The 21,216-nt window shown below is 42.7% G+C and overlaps 1 protein-coding gene across 6 annotated transcripts in view; it reads right to left on the reverse strand.

Annotated features, from left to right (window-relative positions):
* Positions 1-21,216, reverse strand: part of LOC109865862 (CSC1-like protein 2) — a 96,471-nt gene that overhangs the window by 27,290 nt on the left and 47,965 nt on the right. For all 6 annotated transcript variants that reach the window (XM_031799661.1, XM_020454341.2, XM_031799662.1 and 3 more), the window contains 6 exons: positions 19,772-19,895; positions 19,534-19,667; positions 19,239-19,376; positions 14,558-14,711; positions 6,653-6,759; positions 317-403 (listed from right to left, as the gene is read on the reverse strand). In XM_031799661.1, coding sequence (XP_031655521.1) covers positions 317-403; positions 6,653-6,759; positions 14,558-14,711; positions 19,239-19,376; positions 19,534-19,667; positions 19,772-19,895 — 744 coding nt within the window. The remainder of the gene's footprint in view (positions 1-316; positions 404-6,652; positions 6,760-14,557; positions 14,712-19,238; positions 19,377-19,533; positions 19,668-19,771; positions 19,896-21,216) is intronic.

Consider the following 21,216-nt stretch of genomic DNA (forward strand, 5'->3'; position numbering starts at 1 on the left):
CTCGAATTGCTAAGGTGCTGGCCCCACATGGGTGAAAATGTATGGAAAATGGCACGATACAGCTTCTTGAAAAACAGTCTCATGGTTAATTAAGGGAAGACAGTAATTCTTCTCATAGAATATGCATGAAGGACTCATTGACACATCCAGCCCAAAGCGGTAGGTTTAAAAAAGACTTAGTTAGACGTCAAAGTTCCAGAGCATGTCTTGAAGGGATATTCTTTAAAAAAAGGGGTATTTTACCTTGAAATAGTTGAAATAACCAATGACCTGCATGAACTGTTTTGCGCCTTAAAACAGATAGTTTAACAGGTACCTGCTAAGACCCAGTGAAGGAAGCAAGAGGACCATGAAGATGAGGAAGGTGTAGCACTTGTGCATGGTGGTCCGGTTCTCCCCTGATCTGCCCATGAAAAAAAAGAGAAAAAGGCCAATGTCACTGAAGGAGCTTACATGATGATAATTTAATTTAGTTTATTTAAAAGCTGAATTTCAGTAACACACACAAAAAAACACATTTTAATTAATAAGATGAGATACAACAAATTGTACAAAATGAAAATGTCTGGGAATTGAGGCAAGAAGGGAGGTAGAATGGTTTGAGCGGTGGAGGGAGGATCTTGGTCACAGTCAGGGAGGTTGGTGGTCATATCAGAGTCAGGTCCGCAGCCATCAGCACACCTCGCTGTCCCTGACATCCTCAGCCTCTCCTTATGGACTCTGTAGGTAGCTACTCCTCTTCACTACTAATTTGTAGTACCCACTTGGATGATGCCCCGGCTTCCGCTGGCGCCAGAAAGCCATTGATAATTGTCAGAGTAGTTCATCTCTAAAATTATACTAATTGAAGTCTGTGTGATCTTTAGAAAACCCAAAATCAAGAAAAAAAAAGTGGAATTATAGGTCAACTAAAGAAACCCCTCCCATATATTTTGAATCTTCCCCATTGTGAATATCACATCTGCACCAAGAGCTGTTGGAATTAAAAATCTCTCACAACATAACCTAAATAGACACAAAAAAAAAGAATAATCTCAGAATCAAATAATTTCTGGGTAACAATTAAGTAACTTACTGTGATTCTTTTTTACCGTTACCGCTCATCCGCGGTCACAGACATTCTGAGCAATTATTACAAGATGAGGGGGAAAGGATCCACGTGCCTGCATGGAACAATTTTCTCTTATTCAACTTACTGACTCCAAAGCGTGGGGCGGCACGTAGTCTATTTCTATGCTCACTGAGGTGTGTGCGCTCTGATTACATGCTGACCACACCGCGAGCGTTGCACACTGCGAGCGTTGCAAAATAAATGTACACATGAATGTTAATCAATCATTTAAATCAAACTGCTCACGTGCGCCAACAAGCATCTGCGTAGCCAGGCGCTAAAATAGAATTTGGTTCTGTTATTTACGAGCTTGCAAGTGCAGCCTCTCCCATCTCCTCATTGGTTTTAGGAGCATATACCACGTGGGTGATTGAAAGCCGAACTGAGATCCACATTCCAGTCGGTGGCGGTAATGAACCTTAAAGTTGGTTGACATCCGCCATTTAAAGTCCAAAGACTGAAGAAGGAGCGATGACTAGAAACGAACTAGGTTTACCCTATTATCAGTGGATTAATTGTCGGATTAAAATAACTTGTGTATGTCAGGTAAAATAACAAGCCAATGTTTATATCCCAGGACAAATTAGCTAGCAACAGCAAGGGTAAGGAACAACACATCCTCAACACGGGGGCCCCTCAGGGGTGTGTGCTCAGTCCCCTCCTGTACTCCCTGTTCACTCATGACTGCATGGCCAGGTACGACTCAAACACAATCCTCAAGTTTACCGACGACAACAATGATGAGACAGCCTATAGGGAGGAGGTCAAAGACCTGGCCGTGTGGTGCCAGGACAACAACCTCTTCCTCAATGTGATCAAGACTAAGGAGATTATTGTGGGCTACAGGAAAAGAAAGACTGAGAATGGGGACGTGCTCTTCGACGGGGCAGCAGTGGAGCAGGTAGATAAGTTCCATGGTGTCCACATCACCAACAAACTATCATGGTCCAAACACACTAAGACAGTCGTGAAGTGGGCATGACAAAGTCTATTCCCCCTCAGCAGACATGGGTCATTGACATGGGTCCTCAGATCCTCAAAATGTTCTACAGCTGCACCATCGACAGAATCCTGACTGGTTGCTCCACTTCCTGGTATGGCAACTGCTCAGCCTACGACCACAAGGCACTCCAGAGGGTAGTGCGTACGGTCCAGTACATCACTGGGGCCAAGCTTCCCGCCATCCAGGACCTCTATACCAGGCGGTGTCAGAGGAAGGCCCTAAAAATTGTCAAAGACTCCAGCCACCCTTAGTCATAGACTGTTCTCTCTGCTACCGCACGGCAAGCGGTACCGGAGCGCCAAGTCTAGGTCCAAAAGGCTTTTTAACAGCTTCTACCCCCAAGCCATAAGACACCTGAACATTAATCAAAGGGCTACCCAGAACCTTCTTTTACACTGCTGCTACTCTCGGTGTATTATCTATGCAGTTACTCTACCTACATGTACACTACCGTTCAAAAGTTTGAGGTCACTTAGAAATTTCATTTAAAAAAGAAAAGAAAAAGCATTTTTTATCCATTAAAGAAACATCAAATTGATCCGAAATACAGCGTAGACACTTAATGTTGTAAATGACTATTGTAGCTGGAAACTGCATATTTTTTTTATGGAATATCTACATAGTGTCATGACTGTCCTGATCAGGTCAGGTTACAGGAGACCACTACCCTACAGATGATCTCTCACCCCCAACAGGGGAGGAGAGATCTAGGGATACAAAGATGTGCTAGAATCCTGACTAGAACCCAAAAATTTGATCATATTACTAGCCTCTCTACACTGGCTTCCTGTCAAAGCAAGGGCTGATTTCAAGGTTTTACTGCTAACCTACAAAGCATTACATGGGCTTGCTCCTACCTATCTCTCTGATTTGGTCCTGCCGTACATACCTACACGTACGCTACGGTCACAAGACGCAGGCCACCTAATTGTCCCTAGATTTTCTAAGCAAACAGCTGGAGGCAGGGCTTTCTCCTATAGAGCTCCATTTTTATGGAACGGTCTGCCTACCCATGTCAGAGACGCAAACTCGGTCTCAACCTTTAAGTCTTTACTGAAGACTCATCTCTTCAGTGGGTCATATGATTGAGTGTAGTCTGGCCCAGGAGTGGGAAGGTGAACGGAAAGGCTCTGGAGCAACGAACCGCCGTTGCTGTCTCTGCCTGGCCTGTTCCCCTCTTTCCACCGGGATTCTCTGCCTCTAACCCTATTACAGGGGCTGAGTCACTGGCTTGCTGGGGCTCTCTCATGCCGTCCCTGGAGGGGGTGCGTCACCTGAGTGGGTTGATTCACTGTTGTGGTCATCCTGTCTGGGTTGGCGCCCCCCTCTTGGGTTGTGCCGTGGCGGAGATCTTTGTGGGCTATACTCAGCCTTGTCTCAGGATGGTAAGTTGGTGGTTGAAGATATCCCTCTAGTGGTGTGGGGGCTGTGCTTTGGCAAAGTGGGTGGGGTTATATCCTTCCTGTTTGGCCCTGTCCGGGGGTGTCCTCGGATGGGGCCACAGTGTCTCCTGACCCCTCCTGTCTCAGCCTCCAGTATTTATGCTGCAGTAGTTTATGTGTCGGGGGGCTGGGGTCAGTTTGTTATATCTGGAGTACTTCTCCTGTCCTATTCGGTGTCCTGTGTGAATCTAAGTGTGCGTTCTTTAATTCTCTCCTTCTCTCTTTCTTTCTCTCTCTCGGAGGACCTGAGCCCTAGGACCATGCCCCAGGACTACCTGACATGATGACTCCTTGCTGTCCCCAGTCCACCTGGCCATGCTGCTGTTCCAGTTTCAACTGACCTGAGCCCTAGGACCATGCCCCAGGACTACCTGACATGATGACTCCTTGCTGTCCCCAGTCCACCTGGCCATGCTGCTGCTCCAGTTTCAACTTCCACCTGACTTTGCTGCTGCTCCAGTTTCAACTGTTCTGCCTTATTATTATTCGACCATGCTGGTCATTTATGAACATTTGAACATCTTGGCCATGTTCTGTTATAATCCCCACCCGGCACAGCCAGAAGAGGACTGGCCACCCCACATAGCCTGGTTCCTCTCTAGGTTTCTTCCTAGGTATTGGCCTTTCTAGGGAGTTTTTCCTAGCCACCGTGCTTCTACACCTGCATTGCTTGCTGTTTGGGGTTTTAGGCTGGGTTTCTGTACAGCACTTTGAGATATCAGCTGATGTACGAAGGGCTATATAAATAAATTTGATTTGATTTGATTTATGACCCCTCACGCCCATGGTAAATCTTAGGCAACAGACAAAAATTCCTATGTCCTCTCACTATGGAGAACCAGCCTCAGAACATTAAACATGCAATAAATGGACTTTGGAACAATGCTTTCCATCAGCCACAATGGTGGTAATGACGACAGATGGAATATGAAAATGAATGTCATTTTTGTGTTGTTATTAAAGGTTAAAGGACAATGTTATTACGAAAACATTGTAATGTTAAGAGTTTTCCTAGTATATGCTTGATACATTGTACGTTGTGTGGATTTTTTTTTGCTAAAGATGAAATGTGAAGTTAGTTGTCTAAAATTGGATTTGAGTCAAATCTAGACCTTACCTCTTAACTTGGTACGCCCAGAGAATTGCCCTAAAGGCGGTTACGCCCACTTCTGACTCGAGGGTATAAGACATGTGAGTTAAGAATTAACATATCAGACTAAGTGCAGCCAAGGTCTAAAATGTCAACAAACCCAAAACAAGGTTGAAGACAAAGAAATCTTTTTTCTACACATGCTACGGAGGAGTAGCTGTGTCTGAGCGGGTGAATTCAAGCCGGAACACCTGGTCTACACTCCCCATCGAATCGTGGTATCTACGCTGTTTCATTCCTACGCTGTGAGCTCTGAGATACAGAGCTGTCTGTCCTCAGGAGGCCCCTTTCAGAGCAAGGGCGAGGAATTAGACCACTAAGCCAAAAGGAAACTGACATCATGAGGACAACCTGAGAGTTGCGCCAGAGAAGTGTGTCATTGAGAAGCCTAAACAACCCACGCGGATCTTCCCATCTGAGACCTCCAACACGTAATTAAATCATTATATTCTGACCCAAAAGAGCGGCAGTTCGGGGCAAGGGTTAAAATTTGCATAGCTGACAAATGCACCCAAATGTATATTTCTCTCATGTACTTTTTTTTCTCTATTTTTAATCTGTCTTTTAAATCCCCATTTTGGGTCACGCGCCATAGTGTGTTGGCCCATTATACTAAGTTCTAATCAATAGCCTAGACTGTGTTGTGTATCTTTTATCATCATTTTAGCTTTCTAGTAAATAAATAATCAACTAATATTGGTGTGGTACGAACTCATTGGTGGGACCCGGGTTTGTGCAGATTCCCGGATTATGCGACGTTCAGAATGAGACTGTAGAGGAAATTGATTATTTAGCGACTGTTGTAAAATCGATATTCTGATCATCTTTGAGTTAATTTGGAAAATAGAAACTCAATAAAACAAATTTTCCCATGGTGCCCCAGATTAATGAGTTAATAATTGCTTGATTCATTTAATCACGCCGTTAGAAACCTTTAATCATTAGATGAATAACAGTCGTCACATTAACTAATACAACGTCACGGCAATAGGCCCGCCCATTATCTGCAACCATCACTCCTGTGTTCCAATGGCATGTTGTGTTAGTTGATCATTAGAAAACCCTTTTGCAATTATGTTAGCACAACTGAAAACTGTTGTCCTGATTAAAGAAGCATTAAAACTGGCCTTCTTTAGACTAGTTGAGTATCTGGAGCATCAGCATTTGTGGGTTCGATTACAGGCTCAAAACTACCAGAAACAAAGCACTTTATTCTGAAACTCATCAGTCTATTCTTGTTCTGAGAAATGAAGGCTATTCCATGTGAGAAATTGCCAAGAAACTGAAGATCTCGTACAATGCTGTGTACTACTCCCTTTACAGAACAGCGGAAACTGGCTCAAACCAGAATAGAAAGAGGAGTGGGAGGCTCCGGTGCACAGTTGAGCAAGAGGACAAGTACATTAGTGTCTATTTTGAAAAACAGATGCCTCAAGTCCTCAACTGGCAGCTTCATTAAATAGTACCCGCAAAACACCAGTCTCAACATCAACAATGAAAATGCGACTCCGGGAAGCTGGCCATCTAGGCAGAGTTAAAGACAAAGCCATATCTGAGACTGGCCAATAAAAATAAAATAATTAAGATGGGCAAAATGACACTGGACAGAGAAACTCTGCCTAGAAGACCAGCATCCCGGGTTCGCACGCATGTTGATTTTGTCCATCAAAATCCTGCCGTCTAGGGAGTTTTTCCTAGTCTCTGTGCTTCTGTCTCTGCATTGCTTACTTTGCTGATGTAAAAGGGCTTTATAAAATACATCTGATTGATTGATAACGCTTAACTCAGTGAAGAGCAACTCCAGTCGCCTTCTGTGTGTGACGATTTCTGTTCTTTACACCAAATCAGCAACTCATTTGGACTTGGAAAATCCCTAGGACCACTATGGCCTAACCCTCAGTGCAACTTGCAAACCGTATTGCTAAGGATAGGAAAGTGAACAGTACCTCGTCCAGTGTTTCTCGAAGAAAGCAGAGTAGTAGACGATGGTCGGCAGCAGGGCAGAGAAAGCCCACAGGAGCAAAGTGGGGAAAAACTGGGTGATGATGGGGTTCTGGAGAAAAATGACACGAGGGAACAGAAGACATACATTTTCTCAATAGTCAACGAAGCCTTGCTCCTCACAGGCCCTCATATTAAGCTCTGTACCAAATAGCTTTAGATTATGTCCAACTGCAATCTATAACACCATGCTAAGAACAATGACTGAATTCTCACTGAGCAAACTACTAAGGCAGGGCAGGGTATGACTACCAAATTACATCAGAAGCATTGCTGGTTTTGATTCTTACCCTCTAATCAAGGACTGAATTAGACATGGGAAAGCAGGGTTGTGTTCATTAAAGGAAGGAAATTAAATGGACATGGACTACCTGGAATACACCAATGACAATGATAATTGTCCATTTTCCATTGCAAAACCTTTAAAACGTTATTTTGTGGTCTAGCCTAATACAGTGTTTTTTCAAACCTCTCCTCGGGGATACCCAGACATTTCAAAATCTTGTTGTAGCCCTGAACTAGCTCTCACCTAAATCAACAAGTCAAAAACGTGATTGTTGACAGGTTGAATCTGGTTTACTAGCGCTGGAATATATCAAATACATGGAATTGCTGGGGGTTTAAGAACCACGGCCCTAATAAACACAACCCAGATAAACTCAATCAACGCCATTCAATTAACAAACAGGTGGAAAAGAAAACCAGCAGTGATATGGTTTAGGGCTGGAATAAATAGCTCTGTACAAGGGTGTACTAGCAATTTCACAGTGAATCATTTTCTTTCATTATGTCAATGTAGAATCAATATGAGACGTTTGTTGACAAAGCCTTTTTTTAAATACATATTTTAAAGGTATTTCAGATTTTATTGAACAGATAGTGGGATATGCATATGATTAGTAGATGGATAGAAAACACTGACGTTTCTAAATCTGTTTGAATGATGTATGAGTATAACAGAACTCATATGGCAGGCAAAAACCTGAAAAACAAATCCAACCAGGAAGTGGGAAATCTGAGGTTTGTAGATTTTCAAGTATATGGCTATCCAAGATAGGAAGTGCAATCGGACCAAATGTACACTAATGCTTCCACTAGATGTCAACAGTCTTTAGAACCTTGTTTCAGGCTTCTACTGTGAAGGGGGAGCGAATAAGAGCTGTTTGACTAAGGGGTCTGGCAAAATGCAATGAGCCAAGTCATGCAAGCCAACTGTATGGCTTGTTTTGGTGGCTAAGCGCTGTACTCAGATTATTCCATGGTGTGCTTTCGCTGTAAAGCTTTTTTGAAATCAGACACAGCGGTTGCATTAAGGAGAAGTATATCTTTGATTCCATGCATTGCACTTGTATTTTCATTTGTGATGAGTATTTCTGTAAATTTATGTGGCTCTCTGCAAAATCGCCAGATGTTTTGGAAGCAAAACATTACTGAATATAACGCACCAATGTAAACTGAGATTTTTGGATATAAATAGGAACTTTATCAAACAAAACATACATGTATTGTGTAACATGAAGTCCTATGAGTGCCATCTGATGAAGATCATCAAAGGTTAGTGATTCATTTTATCTCTAATTTCTGCTTTTTGTGACTCCTCTCTTTAGCTGGAAAAATGGCTGTGTTGTTTTTGTGACTAGGCACTGATCTAACATAATCGCATGGTATGCTTTCATTTTAAAGCCTTTTTGAAATTGGACACTGTTGTGGGATTAACAAGTTCATCTTTAAAATGGTGTATAATACTTGTATGTTTGAGGAATTTCAATTATGAGATTTCTGTTTGAATTTGGCGGCCTGCACTTTCACTGGCTGCTGTCAAATCGATAACGGGATTAACGGGATTTCAGCCGTAAGAAGTTAATGGATCTACCGTTTCTAACATAGGCCACTGTAATCGATGGGGGCTCAGGGCAGTATCATTCTGCTCATCTGATGAAGGTGCACATGGTGGCATCAGGCGGAGAGTCAGGCGGCATCAGGCGGAGAGTCAGGCGACATCAGGCGGAGAGTCAGGCGGCAACAGGCGGAGAGTCAGGCGGCAACAGGCGGAGAGTCAGGCGGCAACAGGCGGAGAGTCAGGCGGCAACAGGCGGAGAGTCAGGCGGCAACAGGCGGAGAGTCAGGCGGCAACAGGCGGAGAGTCAGGCGGCAACAGGCGGAGAGAGTCAGGCGGCAACAGGCGGAGAGTCAGGCGGCAACAGGCGGAGAGTCAGGCGGCAACAGGCGGAGAGTCAGGCGGCAACAGGCGGAGAGTCAGGCGGCAACAGGCGGAGAGTCAGGCGGCAACAGGCGGAGAGTCAGGCGGCAACAGGCGGAGAGTCAGGCGGCAACAGGCGGAGAGTCAGGCGGCAACAGGCGGAGAGTCAGGCGGCAACAGGCGGAGAGTCAGGCGGCAACAGGCGGAGAGTCAGGCGGCAACAGGCGGAGAGTCAGGCGGCAACAGGCGGCAACAGGCGGAGAGTCAGGCGGAGAATGGCACATTGATGAGGGTGAGGAACAAGATGGGAGTCACAATCCATGCCAGGCACAACTGTGAGCTCTGGAACGTCACCTCCGACAGGCAGAGTCAACATACCTGGTGGGTTCATCAGGTCGTCGGTTCACCCTGACATGTCCATTCCTCTTCTGACAACAGAACTTGACCAACTGCTCACCAGGCACAGCAAGGGCTGTCCGGACCATTATGCTATTCCAAGAATGTGTAACTGAAGAGAGACAGATTACCAACAGGGATGGATCAAATGTGGCTTACCAGTGAACCTCCGGGTGTTCATTAATACTGTGTCTTAGAAGTTTCTGTCCATGACTGACAGTTAATGATTACTTGTCAGACTGCACAGTAGCCTAATAAACAAATGTAGGTGGCTTCTATCTTCAAAAAGCTTTAAATGCTTTATTATCCAAATGTTTAAAGTGCGTGGACGACCTCATTCAACTGCAAAATGTCGGAAAAGCATACAGTACTGTATTTCTTCATCAGCTTCTTTATTTTTTTTCACCTTTATTTAACCAGGTAGGCTAGTTGAGAACATGTCTCATTTACAACTGCGACCTGGCCAAGATAAAGCAAAGTAGTGGGAAAAACAAACTCAGTGCTACAAAATAAACAAACATACAGTCAAATATACAATAGAAAAAAGTCTATATACAGTGTGCAAATGAGGTAGGATAAGGGAAATAAGGCAACAAAAAGACCATAGTGGTGAAATAATTACAATATAGCAATTAAACACTGGAGTGATAGACCAGCTCTGACAGCTGGTGCTTAAAGTTAGTGAGTGAGATATGAGTCTCCAGCTTCAGAGATTTTTGCAGTTCGTTCCAGTCATTGGCAGCAGAGAACTGGAAGGAAAGGCAGCCAAAGGAGAAATTGGCTTTTGGGGTGACCAGTGAAATATACCTGCTGGAGCGCGTGCTACGGGTGGGTGCTGCTATGGTGACCAGTGAGCTGAGATAAGACAAGGGCTTTACCTAGCAAAGACTTACAGATGACCTGGAGCCAGTGGGTTTGGCGACGAATATGAAGCGAGGGCCAGCCAACGAGAGCATACAGGACACAGTGATGGGTAGTATATGGAGCTTTGGTGACAAAACGGATGGCACTGTGATAGACTGCATCCAGTTTGCTGAGTGTTTGAGGCTATTTTGTAAATGACGTCACCGAAGTCAAGAATCGGTAGGATAGTCAGTTTTACAAGGGTATTTTTGGCATCATAAGTGAAGGATGCTTTGTTGTGAAATAGGAAGCTGGCTCTAGATTTAATTTTGGATTGGAAATGCTTAATGTGAGGCTGGAAGGAGAGTTTACAGTATAACCACACACCTTGGTATTTGTAGATGTACACATATTCTAAGTCAGAATTGTCCAGAGTTGTGATGCAACACGGGCGGGTGGGTGTCGGCAGTGATCGGTTGAAGAACATGCATTTAGTTTTACTTGCATTTAAGAGCAGTTGGAGGCCACGGAAGGAGAGTTGTATGGTGTTGAAGCTCGTCTGGAGGTGAGTTAAAACAGTGTCCAACGAAGGGCCAGAAGTATAGGGAATGGTGTTGTCTGCGCTAAGGTGGGTCAGAGAATCCCCAGCAGCAAGAGCGACATCATTGATGTGTACAGAGAAAAGAGTCGGCCCGAGAATTGAACCCTGTGGCACCCCCATACAGACTGCCAGAGATCCGGACAAAAGGCCTTCCAATTTTACACACTGAACTCTATCTAAGAAGTAGTTGGTGAACCAGGTGAGGCAGTCATTTGAGAAACCAAGGCTGTTGAGTCTGCCGATAAGCCTTGGCCAGGTCGATGAATAGAGCTGCACAGTATTGTCTCTTATCGTCACCTCAGCCACCTCAAGGTCCTAAACGATATCATAACTGCTTATGATATCGTTTAGGACCTTGAGGTGGCTGAGGTGCACACATGACCAGCTTGGAAACCAGATTGCATAGCGGAGAAGGTACGGTGGGATTCTATATGGTCGGTGATCTGTTTGTTAACTTGGCTTTCGAAGACTTTAGAAAGGCAGGGTTGGATAGTTATAGGTCTGCAGCAGTTTGGGTCTAGAGTGTCTCCCCCTTTGAAGAGGGGGATGACCGTGGCAGCTTTCCAATCTTTGGGGATCTCAGACGATATGAAAGAGGTTGACCAGGCTAGTAATAGGGGTTGCAACAATTGCGGCGGATAATTTTAGAAAGAGAGTTTACAGATTGTCTAGCCCAGCTGATTTGTAGGGGTCCAGAATTTGTAGTTCTTTCAGAACATCAGCTGGATTTAGTTGAAGGAGAAATGGGGGAGGCTTGGGAAGTTGCTGTGGGGGGTCCAGGGCTGTTGCCCGGTGTAGGGGTAACCAGGTGGAAAGCATGGCCAGCCGTAGAAAAATGCTTATTGAAATTCTCAATTATCATGGTTTTATTGGTGGTGACAGTGTTTCCTAGCCTCAGTGCAGTGGGCAGCTGGGAGGAGGTTCTCTTATTCTCCATGGACTTTACAGTGTCCCAGAACTTTTGGGAGTTTGTCCTACAGGATGCAAATGTATGCTTGAAAAAGCTAGCCTTTGTTTTCTTAACTGCCTGTGTATATAGGTTCCTAACTCCCCTGAAAAGTTGCATATCGCGGGGGCTATTCGATGCTAATGCAGCACGCCACAGGATGTTTTTGTGCTGGTCAAGGGCAGTCAGGTCTGGAGTGAACCACGGGCTATATCTGTTCCTGGTTCTAAGTTTTTTGAATGGGGCATGCTTATTTAAGATGGTGAGGAAAGCACTTTTAAAGAATAACCACGCATCCTCTAATGACGGAATGAGGACAATATCCTTCCAGGATACCCGGGCCAGGTCGATTAGAAAGGCCTGCTCTCTGAAATATTTTAGGGAGCGTTTGACAGTGATGAGTGGTGGTCGCAGACCCATTACGGATGCAGGCAATGAGGCAATGATCGTTGAGATCCTGGCTGAAGACAGCAGAGGTGTATTTGGAGGGCAGGTTGGTTAGGATGATATCTATGAGGGTGCCCATGTTTACAGATTTGGGGTTGTACTTGGTATGCTTTTGTTAATAAAATAATGATAAAAATACGCTTTCAAAATGCAGATGTTAATTTCCTTATGGATCCATAAGGAATTACTATGGGAATAAATATCACCGAATGACAGAAATATTGGAACAAAGTAGGCTAATGAAGGCAAACAAATTGTTGCTTACTGGAAAATACACTTTTAAACACATACGGTCATGTTGTACAGCTCCATTATGGCTATTAGCAGAGCTATTAGCAGGACAATAGAATTGCCTAGGAGGGTAGGGGGAGAATTCTATTGTCAAATGTATTTCTTAGCTTGGTTGGCTGTATTGCAATTTCAGTTTAATCCACCAGAAAATACAGAACAAATAATATAACAAATATTGTGATTAAACAGAAATATCCTAATTGATAAAAAAGCATTTATCAATTTGAACCTTTAACATGTGGACGGGGGGAAATGTATTATTATTAGTAGTATTATGTATCACATTCGACCATGGTTGGGAGTACCATAGGGCGGCGCACAATTAGCCCAGCGTTTCTCTCCCTCTAAAAACAGAATTAATTGTTTTGGCCTTTACAAATATTATTTTGGCCTTTATTCAGATTACAATCGCTCACTTTCGTTTTTTGAAAATGAAATCTCCAAAATATCGCTATATACAATCAAGTTGATGGCACAGTCATATAGCCCCGGTCACCTACATCAGGTTGAGTGACTCACTCATTCATGGCTTTGGATCAAAATAAAAAAGCACCAACATTATTTATGATAGTCTTAATAAAATAAATGTGTTGATTATCCTGACCTGTACAGTATTAAAATAGCCCATTATGGGCTATTAGCAGGACAATATACCTTTACTAACACCTCTATGTATTTTGATACTTTGTGCAAGGCAATTAATCAGCATTAAAAACTTTGTGTATGGGGCCTCCCAAGTGGTGCAGCGGTCTTACTGGCTTTATTTACAAATTAGTGAGAATGTCTCACCCCATGTTCAGGAATGGCATTTTTTTGGCTCACTCAATGAAAACTAAATCTCCAAAATATTGTTAATTTTTAAACAAAGCTATTATTATTATTAATTCATTCATAATTATATAAAAGCCTCTTAGATATTATCACAGATCCGATTTGCCGTAAAGAAAAATGCCCCTTAGATAATCATTCAGAATCCTCAAATGTAATTATTGGCGGAGAGTCACGTCAATGAAAAAAATATTTTTAGATCTACGGCAGACCTACAGTATGCGAAATGAGTCTCACTAGTGTTGAGTAATGTGCTGTTAACCTGTTGAGTGTAGGGGGCAGTATTTTGATGTTTGGATGAAAAACGTAACCAAATTAAACTGCCTATTTCTTAGGCCCAGAATCTAGAATATGCATATAATTGTCAGATTAGGATAGAAAAAAACTCTAAAGTTTCCAAAACGGACAAAATATTGTCTGAGTATAACAGAACTGATATTGCAGGCGAAAAACCAGAGGAAAATCCGGTTTCAATATATTTCACTTGTGATTTCATGAATATGAATATTTTCTAGTAATATTTTTTGTCCATTGCGTTATGCTAATTCGTGTCAGTTGATGACAATTCTCCCGGATCCGGGAGCGGTAGTTCCAAAATGTTAAAAGTGGTGTAGGTTTTATTTATTTTAAAAGCATATTGAAGTTAGAAGCAATAGGATTTGAAGCAATAACTATTTCAGCATTGTTTCATGCTGCTCTGAGACAAGCATGGGGACTGGTCTTGATAAATCAATGAGATGTTTTATTTTCACTGAATATCCGTCTGGGTATTGGTTACACTACAATTAGGGTGTGGAAATGTTATGCCCCATAGATATTAATTTAGACTATTCCAATCCTCTTATGCTCTTAGTACTGTAGCCTACTCCCGACCGTCATGTTGTACAGCGCCATAGTTTTCGTACCATCCTAACGGAAGCTCAGAGGGTTTAATTTTTTACATTTCTTGTAGTAGAAACACCATAATATTAATCGATTAGTTAATAAGCTACATTTCTTAAAATCAATTCCATATACTATGTTCTTACAAAAAAGGTTTTAAATTCTCTAGTAATGCCAATACTGAAGACTATCAAATACTTCTCAAAGATGCCCTCTGGTGATCAAACTAGCACTAACTTGCATTAATGGTAAAAATGGCTGATAAATAACGTGCCATAGAATTCTGCAGCAGCCCACAAGGTGTGCTGCATGCAGTATAACAACTTTTAAAGGAGGAACCACTGTAGACCAGCTAGGCCACGACAAAACCTTTGATATGGAATGAAATACATTGAGGGATATTGAAGATTTCTTACATTGAGATACTCCACAGGCTTGGTGACGTTAAACTTGTCCATTGTGGAGATAATGATGGCGGGTGTGGTGAGAAAGAAGAGCAGGAGGAAAAGGATGCAGTTGATGATGAAGCAGCGAATCCACCAGGAAATCCCCCCCAATGATAAGTGCTCCCTGTCAGAGAAGTTGACATACACAGAGATCATTTGTAAACCATCCAGCATTTAAACAGGTCATCCCACATGCACATTAAAGTGTTACCTTCATATCAGACTTAATACAATACCTTCTGGTAATATAACATACACAAGAAAAATAGAACACTAGTTTTAAAAGATAATACAATCCAAAGATGTGTTGATATCAAATCTATCGAGCAAAATTCACACCTGTGTGCACACGCACATACTACTATTCTGTTTTACGGGCTCTGACCAATTGTGCTATTATATAAAAAAAAAAAAATCTGATCTTAACTCTTTTGTACATAATGTTACCACCATAGTTCCTATGACTAAAAGAGCTTCTGAATATCAGAACAACGATCCTCGATATGGAGGAGGAGTTCTACTTCAATGAGTCGGTGGCGAAGGACAGGCCCAAATCCGGGCCATTCGAAAAAGGAAGAGGCGGCGTTATAGAGGCTGGCATGTGGGATACCTGACGAGACTATGTCGGCGAGTGGATAAACCACCTCTACCCTCTGTTCTATTGGCGCATGTGCAATCACTGGAGAATAAACTGGACGAGTTCTGTTCGAGACTATCAGCATGATCGGAAGAAATCGAATATCCTGTTTCTCAGAGTCATGGCTGAACAAGGACATGGAAACTATAAATCTAGCTGGTTTATCTGTACATCGGTAGGACATAACAGCAGGGTTGGGTAAACTCAAGGGGGGGGGGGGTGCGTCTCTTTGTTAACAGCTGATGCGCAATCTGTAATATTAAGTAAGTTGAGGTTCTGCTCGCCTGAGTGAGAATACCTAATGATAAGCTGTACACCATAACATTTCTGTCATCTATATTTTTAGTAGCTGTCCATTTACTACCACAAACAGATACTGTCTGGATCTAAAACCACACTCAATGAGCTGTACGGGGCCATTAGCAAACAAGAAAATGCTCATCCAGAGGTGGCGCTTCTAGTGCCCGGTGATTTTAATGCAGGGACGAGTGATACAAGACAATACACACTTCCAGGGAATCGACAGTGTGAGCATTTCCACAATTGACAGTGTCCTCCATCGTAACAGGATGCGAATGAAACAAGTATACAGAGTACCTTTTGAGCGCAACTCACCAAGGGTGAAAGAACTGCGAGCTCAGTATGTGCAAGTAAGTGTACATTCAGAAACATTTACTGTAATCCAGTTTGTCTACAGTACTAACAAACTATGTGAATGACATTACTCTTCAGTACATTCCTATGTATGTGAATCAGATTGTACTCTACAGTATAGCACTGTCTCTGTACGACTTACAAAATCCTACATATATAGTATATTGTATTTCTACACAGACAATATTTGACTTGGAATCCTTGGACAGACCCCATGAGTTCATCTTTGTCGATGAAGCAGGCTTCAATCTAACAAAGAGGAGAAGGAGAGGCCAAAATTTATGATACATTTTGATGTTTTCGTTCATCAAAAGACAATGACGGAAAAATATGAATATTTTTTTTAGATTAAAAATGTACTTCTCCCTGAGAATTGTATGTTTTGAATAATGTGTTTTCTATTTTTCGGTGTATTGTTTACTGACTGCTTGAGAGTGTATATCATTTTGATCACTTTGTTTATGATTTGAGAGCAGTGTTTGATTTTGAACACAGGTAAAACTGTTTTGAGGCGAATGTTTCATTTTGCAAGAGTCAGAGGTTATGTAAATAGTGCTTGAAGATGAGGTTTTGTGTTGAATGTTTTCAGGAAATGGAGCAAGGTTTCAGAAATTGTGTTTTAGCAATTGAGAAAAACTCACTTCTGGGCCACATCCTGACTGACAGCAGCCCATTCTTGCATAGTCAATGCTTGGAGTTTGTCCACCCACCTCTTGAGGATTGACCACAAGTTCTCAATGGGATTAAGGTCTGGGGAGTTTCCTGGCCATGGACCCAAAATATCGATGTTTTGTTCCCCGAGCCACTTATTTATCACTTTTGCCTTATGGCAAGGTGCTCCATCATGCTGGAAAAGGCATTGTTCATCACCAAACTGTTCCTGGATGGTTGGGAGAAGTTGCTCTCGGAGGATGTGTTGGGACCATTCTATATTCATGGCTGTTTTCTTAGGCAAAATTGTGAGTGAGTGAATGGATTCTGAGACATGAATGGTCTCAGAATGCTTTACTGGACTGATGGTAGTGCTCACCTTGTCTTCTCCGGACAAGCTTTTTTTCCGGATGCCCCAAACAATCGGAAAGGGGATTCATCAGAGAAAATGACTTTACCCCAGTCCTCAGCAGTCCAATCCCTGTACCTGTTGCAGAATATCAATCTGTCCCTGATGTTTTTCCTGGAGAGAAGTGGCTTCTTCGCTGCCCTTCTTGACACCAGGCCATCCTCCAAAAGTCTTCGCTTCACTGTGCATGCAGATGCACTCACACCTGTCTGCTGCAATTCATGAGCAAGCTCTGTACTGGTGGTGCCCTAATCCCACAGCTGAATCAACTTTAGGAGACGGTCCTGGCGCTTGCTGGACTTTCTTGGGCGCCCTGAAGCCTTCTTCACAACAATTGAACCACTCTCCTTGAAGTTCTTGATGATCCGATAAGTGGTTGATTTAGGTGCAATCTTACTGGCAGCAATATCTTTGCCTGTTAAGCCCTTTTTGTGCAAAGCAATGATGACGGCACGTGTTTCCTTGCAGGTAACCATGGTTGACAGAGGAAGAACACTGATGCCAAGCACCACCCTCCTTTTGAAGCTTCCAGTCTGTTATTCGAACTCAATCAGCATGACAGCGTGATCTCCAGCCTTGTCCTCGTCAACACTCATACCTGTGTTAACGAGAGAATCACTGACATGATGTCAGCTGGTCCTTTTGTGGCAGGGCTGAAATGCAGTGGAAATGTTTTTGGGAGATTCAGTTCATTTGCATGGCAAAGAGGGACTTTGCAATTAATTGCAATTAATCTGATCACTCATTATAACATTCTGGAGTATGTGCAAATTGTCATCATACAAACTGAGGCAACAGACTGAAAATTTATGTGTGTCATTCTCTCAACTTTTGGCCACGACTGTACATATTACCTCAACTACCTCGTAGCCCCTAAAACATTGACTTGGTAACGGTACTTCTTTTATATAACATTGTTCTTGTTATTTTATTGTGTTACTATTTCCTTTTTTTGTTTTGCAAATTTGTCTTACTTTTTAACTCTGCAGTGTTGGAAAAGAGCTTGTAAGTAAGCATGTAGCGGTAAAGTCTACACCTGTTGTATTCGGCGCATGTGACAAAACGTTTTATTTGATGTGGAGCCAGCTAAGCATGGGCGGAGACTGAGTGGGTTATTAAGTTATTGGCAAGCATTCAGTAAACCGCAAAGCTCCAAAGTCACGGTTTCAGGAAAAGAGCTGACTGGAGGTCAATGGGGGCTGAGGATCACTAATGAGTTTTGGACAAATACCTATCATCACACCATCCCCTCCTTCCATAGCCACATTTTGTCCTTGAGTGCAAAGGTATGGAGTGTAGTCGTTCTACAGAAAGGATTACTCAGCACTTCACATCACGGACAAACTGAAATGGCACATCATAGATAAACTGAAATGGTCCACCCACAGAGAGTGTGGTGAAGAAGGAGTCAGGGGGCTGAAGAAATTTAGCTTGTCACCTAAAACCATCACAAACATTTACAGATGCATAATTGAGAGCATCCTGTATGACCTCCTGGTATGGCAACTGCAACGCCCACAACCGCAAGGCTCTCCAGAGGGTGGTGCGGTCTGCACAACGTATCACCGGGGACAAACTACCTGCCCTCCAGGATACCTACACCACCCAATGTCACAGGAAGACCAAAATGATCATCAAGGACAACAACCATCCGAGCCACTGCCTGTTCACCCCGCTACCATCCAGGCGGTCAGGTCAGAATAGGTGCATCAAAGCTGGTACCGAGAGAATGAAAAACAGCTTCTAGCTCAAGGCCATCAGACTGTTAAACAGCCATCACTAACAGAGAGGCTGCTGCCTACATACAGACTTGAAATCATTGGCCACTTTAATAAATGGATCACTAGTCACTTTAGTAATGCCACTTTAATGTTCACATATCTTGCATTACTCATCTCATATGTATATACTGTATTTTATACCCTCTATTGCGCCTTGCCTATGCCGCTCTGTCATTGCTCATCCATATATTTATATGTATATATTCTTATTCCATTCCTTTACTTAGATTTGTGTGTATTAGGTAGTTGTTGTGGAATTGTTAGATTACATGTTAGACATTGCTGCACTGTCGGAACTAGAAGCACAAGCAGTTCGCTACACTCGCGATAACATCTGCTAACCATGTGTACGTGTCCAATAAAAATTGATTTGATGAGAAGAGTCCCTTTTAGCCTTTCTTGATGCCCTCCTTTGTTCTACCTCAACATCATAGTTTGTGCTAGCCCCATAGAAATAGAATGAGTATTATATCCTAAATTCTATGGCTGGCCCACCCTGTGCAGGACACGGTCTCTTACCAGCGCACGTTCTGAGGGTCAGGAGCATAGCTCACACTCCAGTTGTAGACGTGGAGACTTTCACTGAACTGGGATGACTTGGGCTCTTGGCGACAAGTGCAGCCATGGCATTGGCAGGCATTGAAGTCCTTTAGGATTCTGTGATAAGCGGTAAATGGCAGGGAAATTGAGTAGGCTACACAAGCTTTTATTAACATATGGCATTTGGTGACGGCACTGATCTACTGAGGCGGTTTGAAAAGACCATCCTGTTCAGACGTAGCACGAACATCAAATTATGTGAAGATCGACTCACATTGCGGTCATGGCCTCATTCTGGAAAGTGATGAACGCCATGCCAAGGGGTTTGGTGTTGACCTTCTCTTTCTCCTTTCTGTAGTCCTCCTTTAGTTTGGCCTCCCGCTTAGTATAGAAGCTCACCGCCTCTTCCTGAAATATGACAGATTATAATTTACATAACATTGCACAGTAGTCCAATTTTCATTGCCTAAAGGTACAGCCTAATACGTTTGGTGGTTTTCTGGGTGTCTAACCTGCTCACAGCCTTTGATGACACAGCAGCAGAGGTGTCCACAGGGTTTGGGGTTGATCATGGAGGGCATGTGCTCTTTGGCCATGAGATCAGTGAAGAACTTTAAACTGCGCTCTGTCTTCTTCCTGTGAGGCAACACACACACACAAAAATCATATTGTAAGCTCTACAAATGGTGCACACAACACACAATTCTGCACACATGCATGGGACATCCATTACGACCACACAATCTAATCAGAGCAGTATATACACTCGCGAACATGCATATACACGCTCACACATATAGCACCAGTCAGAAGTTAGGACAGACCTACTCATTCCAGGGATTTGGTTAATTTTTACTATTTTCTACATTGTACAATAATAGTGAAGACATCAAAACTATTAAACAACACATATGGAATCATGTGGTAACCAATCTTTTGACTGGTACAACAGACAAAGTAAGGCTCAAGACTTCGGGTGAGTGCATTCCGACACATAACTTTGGCAATCAATTCCAGTAGCATGGAGGATTTCTCCAGCCACTGGAGATCAATAGTGTTTAGCACCAGTGGGAGAGTAGGAGGAGATCAAGATGGCCACTGCTGAGTCATCAAGGGCTACTTCAGTCATCAGAACTCACTGACCTAAAAAAACAAGGCCTCTCTCCTCCGATATCTTTTAGGTCACACAGATAACATGTCTTTGCAGCATTGTGTCCATAACTTTGACTAACTTTGTTTAAAAAGTGGTTTGTCTACAGGTTATTTTCTAAGTGTAATGAATTACAGTTACCTATCCAACATTATAATCAGTAAAGTACCTTTTGGATTACCCAAACTCTATAAAGTAATCTAAGTTTAGGCATTAACTCCGAATGGTTAAGGTTTATAATAGGCTTAGAACAAAAATATTTAAAAAACAACTTTCTATCGGTGGATTCAAACATGCAACCTTTGGAACCAGAGGCAGACACCCATCCACCATCTCCGTTCATAACACACTAGCAAAACCAAAGCCTACTTGATGGTAACAGAGCTCACTGATGCCCCTAGTTGCTGGTTCCGACATGGATGGATGAATGTTGAATACTGACTTGTATCACAGGTGAACTACCTGTTCAAGATATAGGATTTTCAAGAAGCAAAGTGTAACTTGCCACATCACTGTATTAACTAAACTAAATTTAAAAAATACCCAAATATAGTTTGCGTGGATTATTCCTTGAAGAGGCATTAGAAGACAAAAATAAACCATCAAACACATTTGGTGTGTCGTCATAGTGGTCTCGGATTTGTGATCAGACTCGCTCACCTCAACAAACTTTTTCCAATGCTGAATTGAAATGTCATTGAGAAAACAAAGGAGTTAATGTATTTTTTCTCAATCATCGTTTCTGCATTTAAATGTAATCCAAGAAGTAAACATGTAACAGTTACTTTCTAAATGTAATCTGTTACA

The sequence above is a fragment of the Oncorhynchus kisutch genome, linkage group LG20 (assembly GCF_002021735.2).
Source record: "Oncorhynchus kisutch isolate 150728-3 linkage group LG20, Okis_V2, whole genome shotgun sequence".
NCBI classification, from domain to species: Eukaryota; Metazoa; Chordata; class Actinopteri; order Salmoniformes; family Salmonidae; genus Oncorhynchus; species Oncorhynchus kisutch.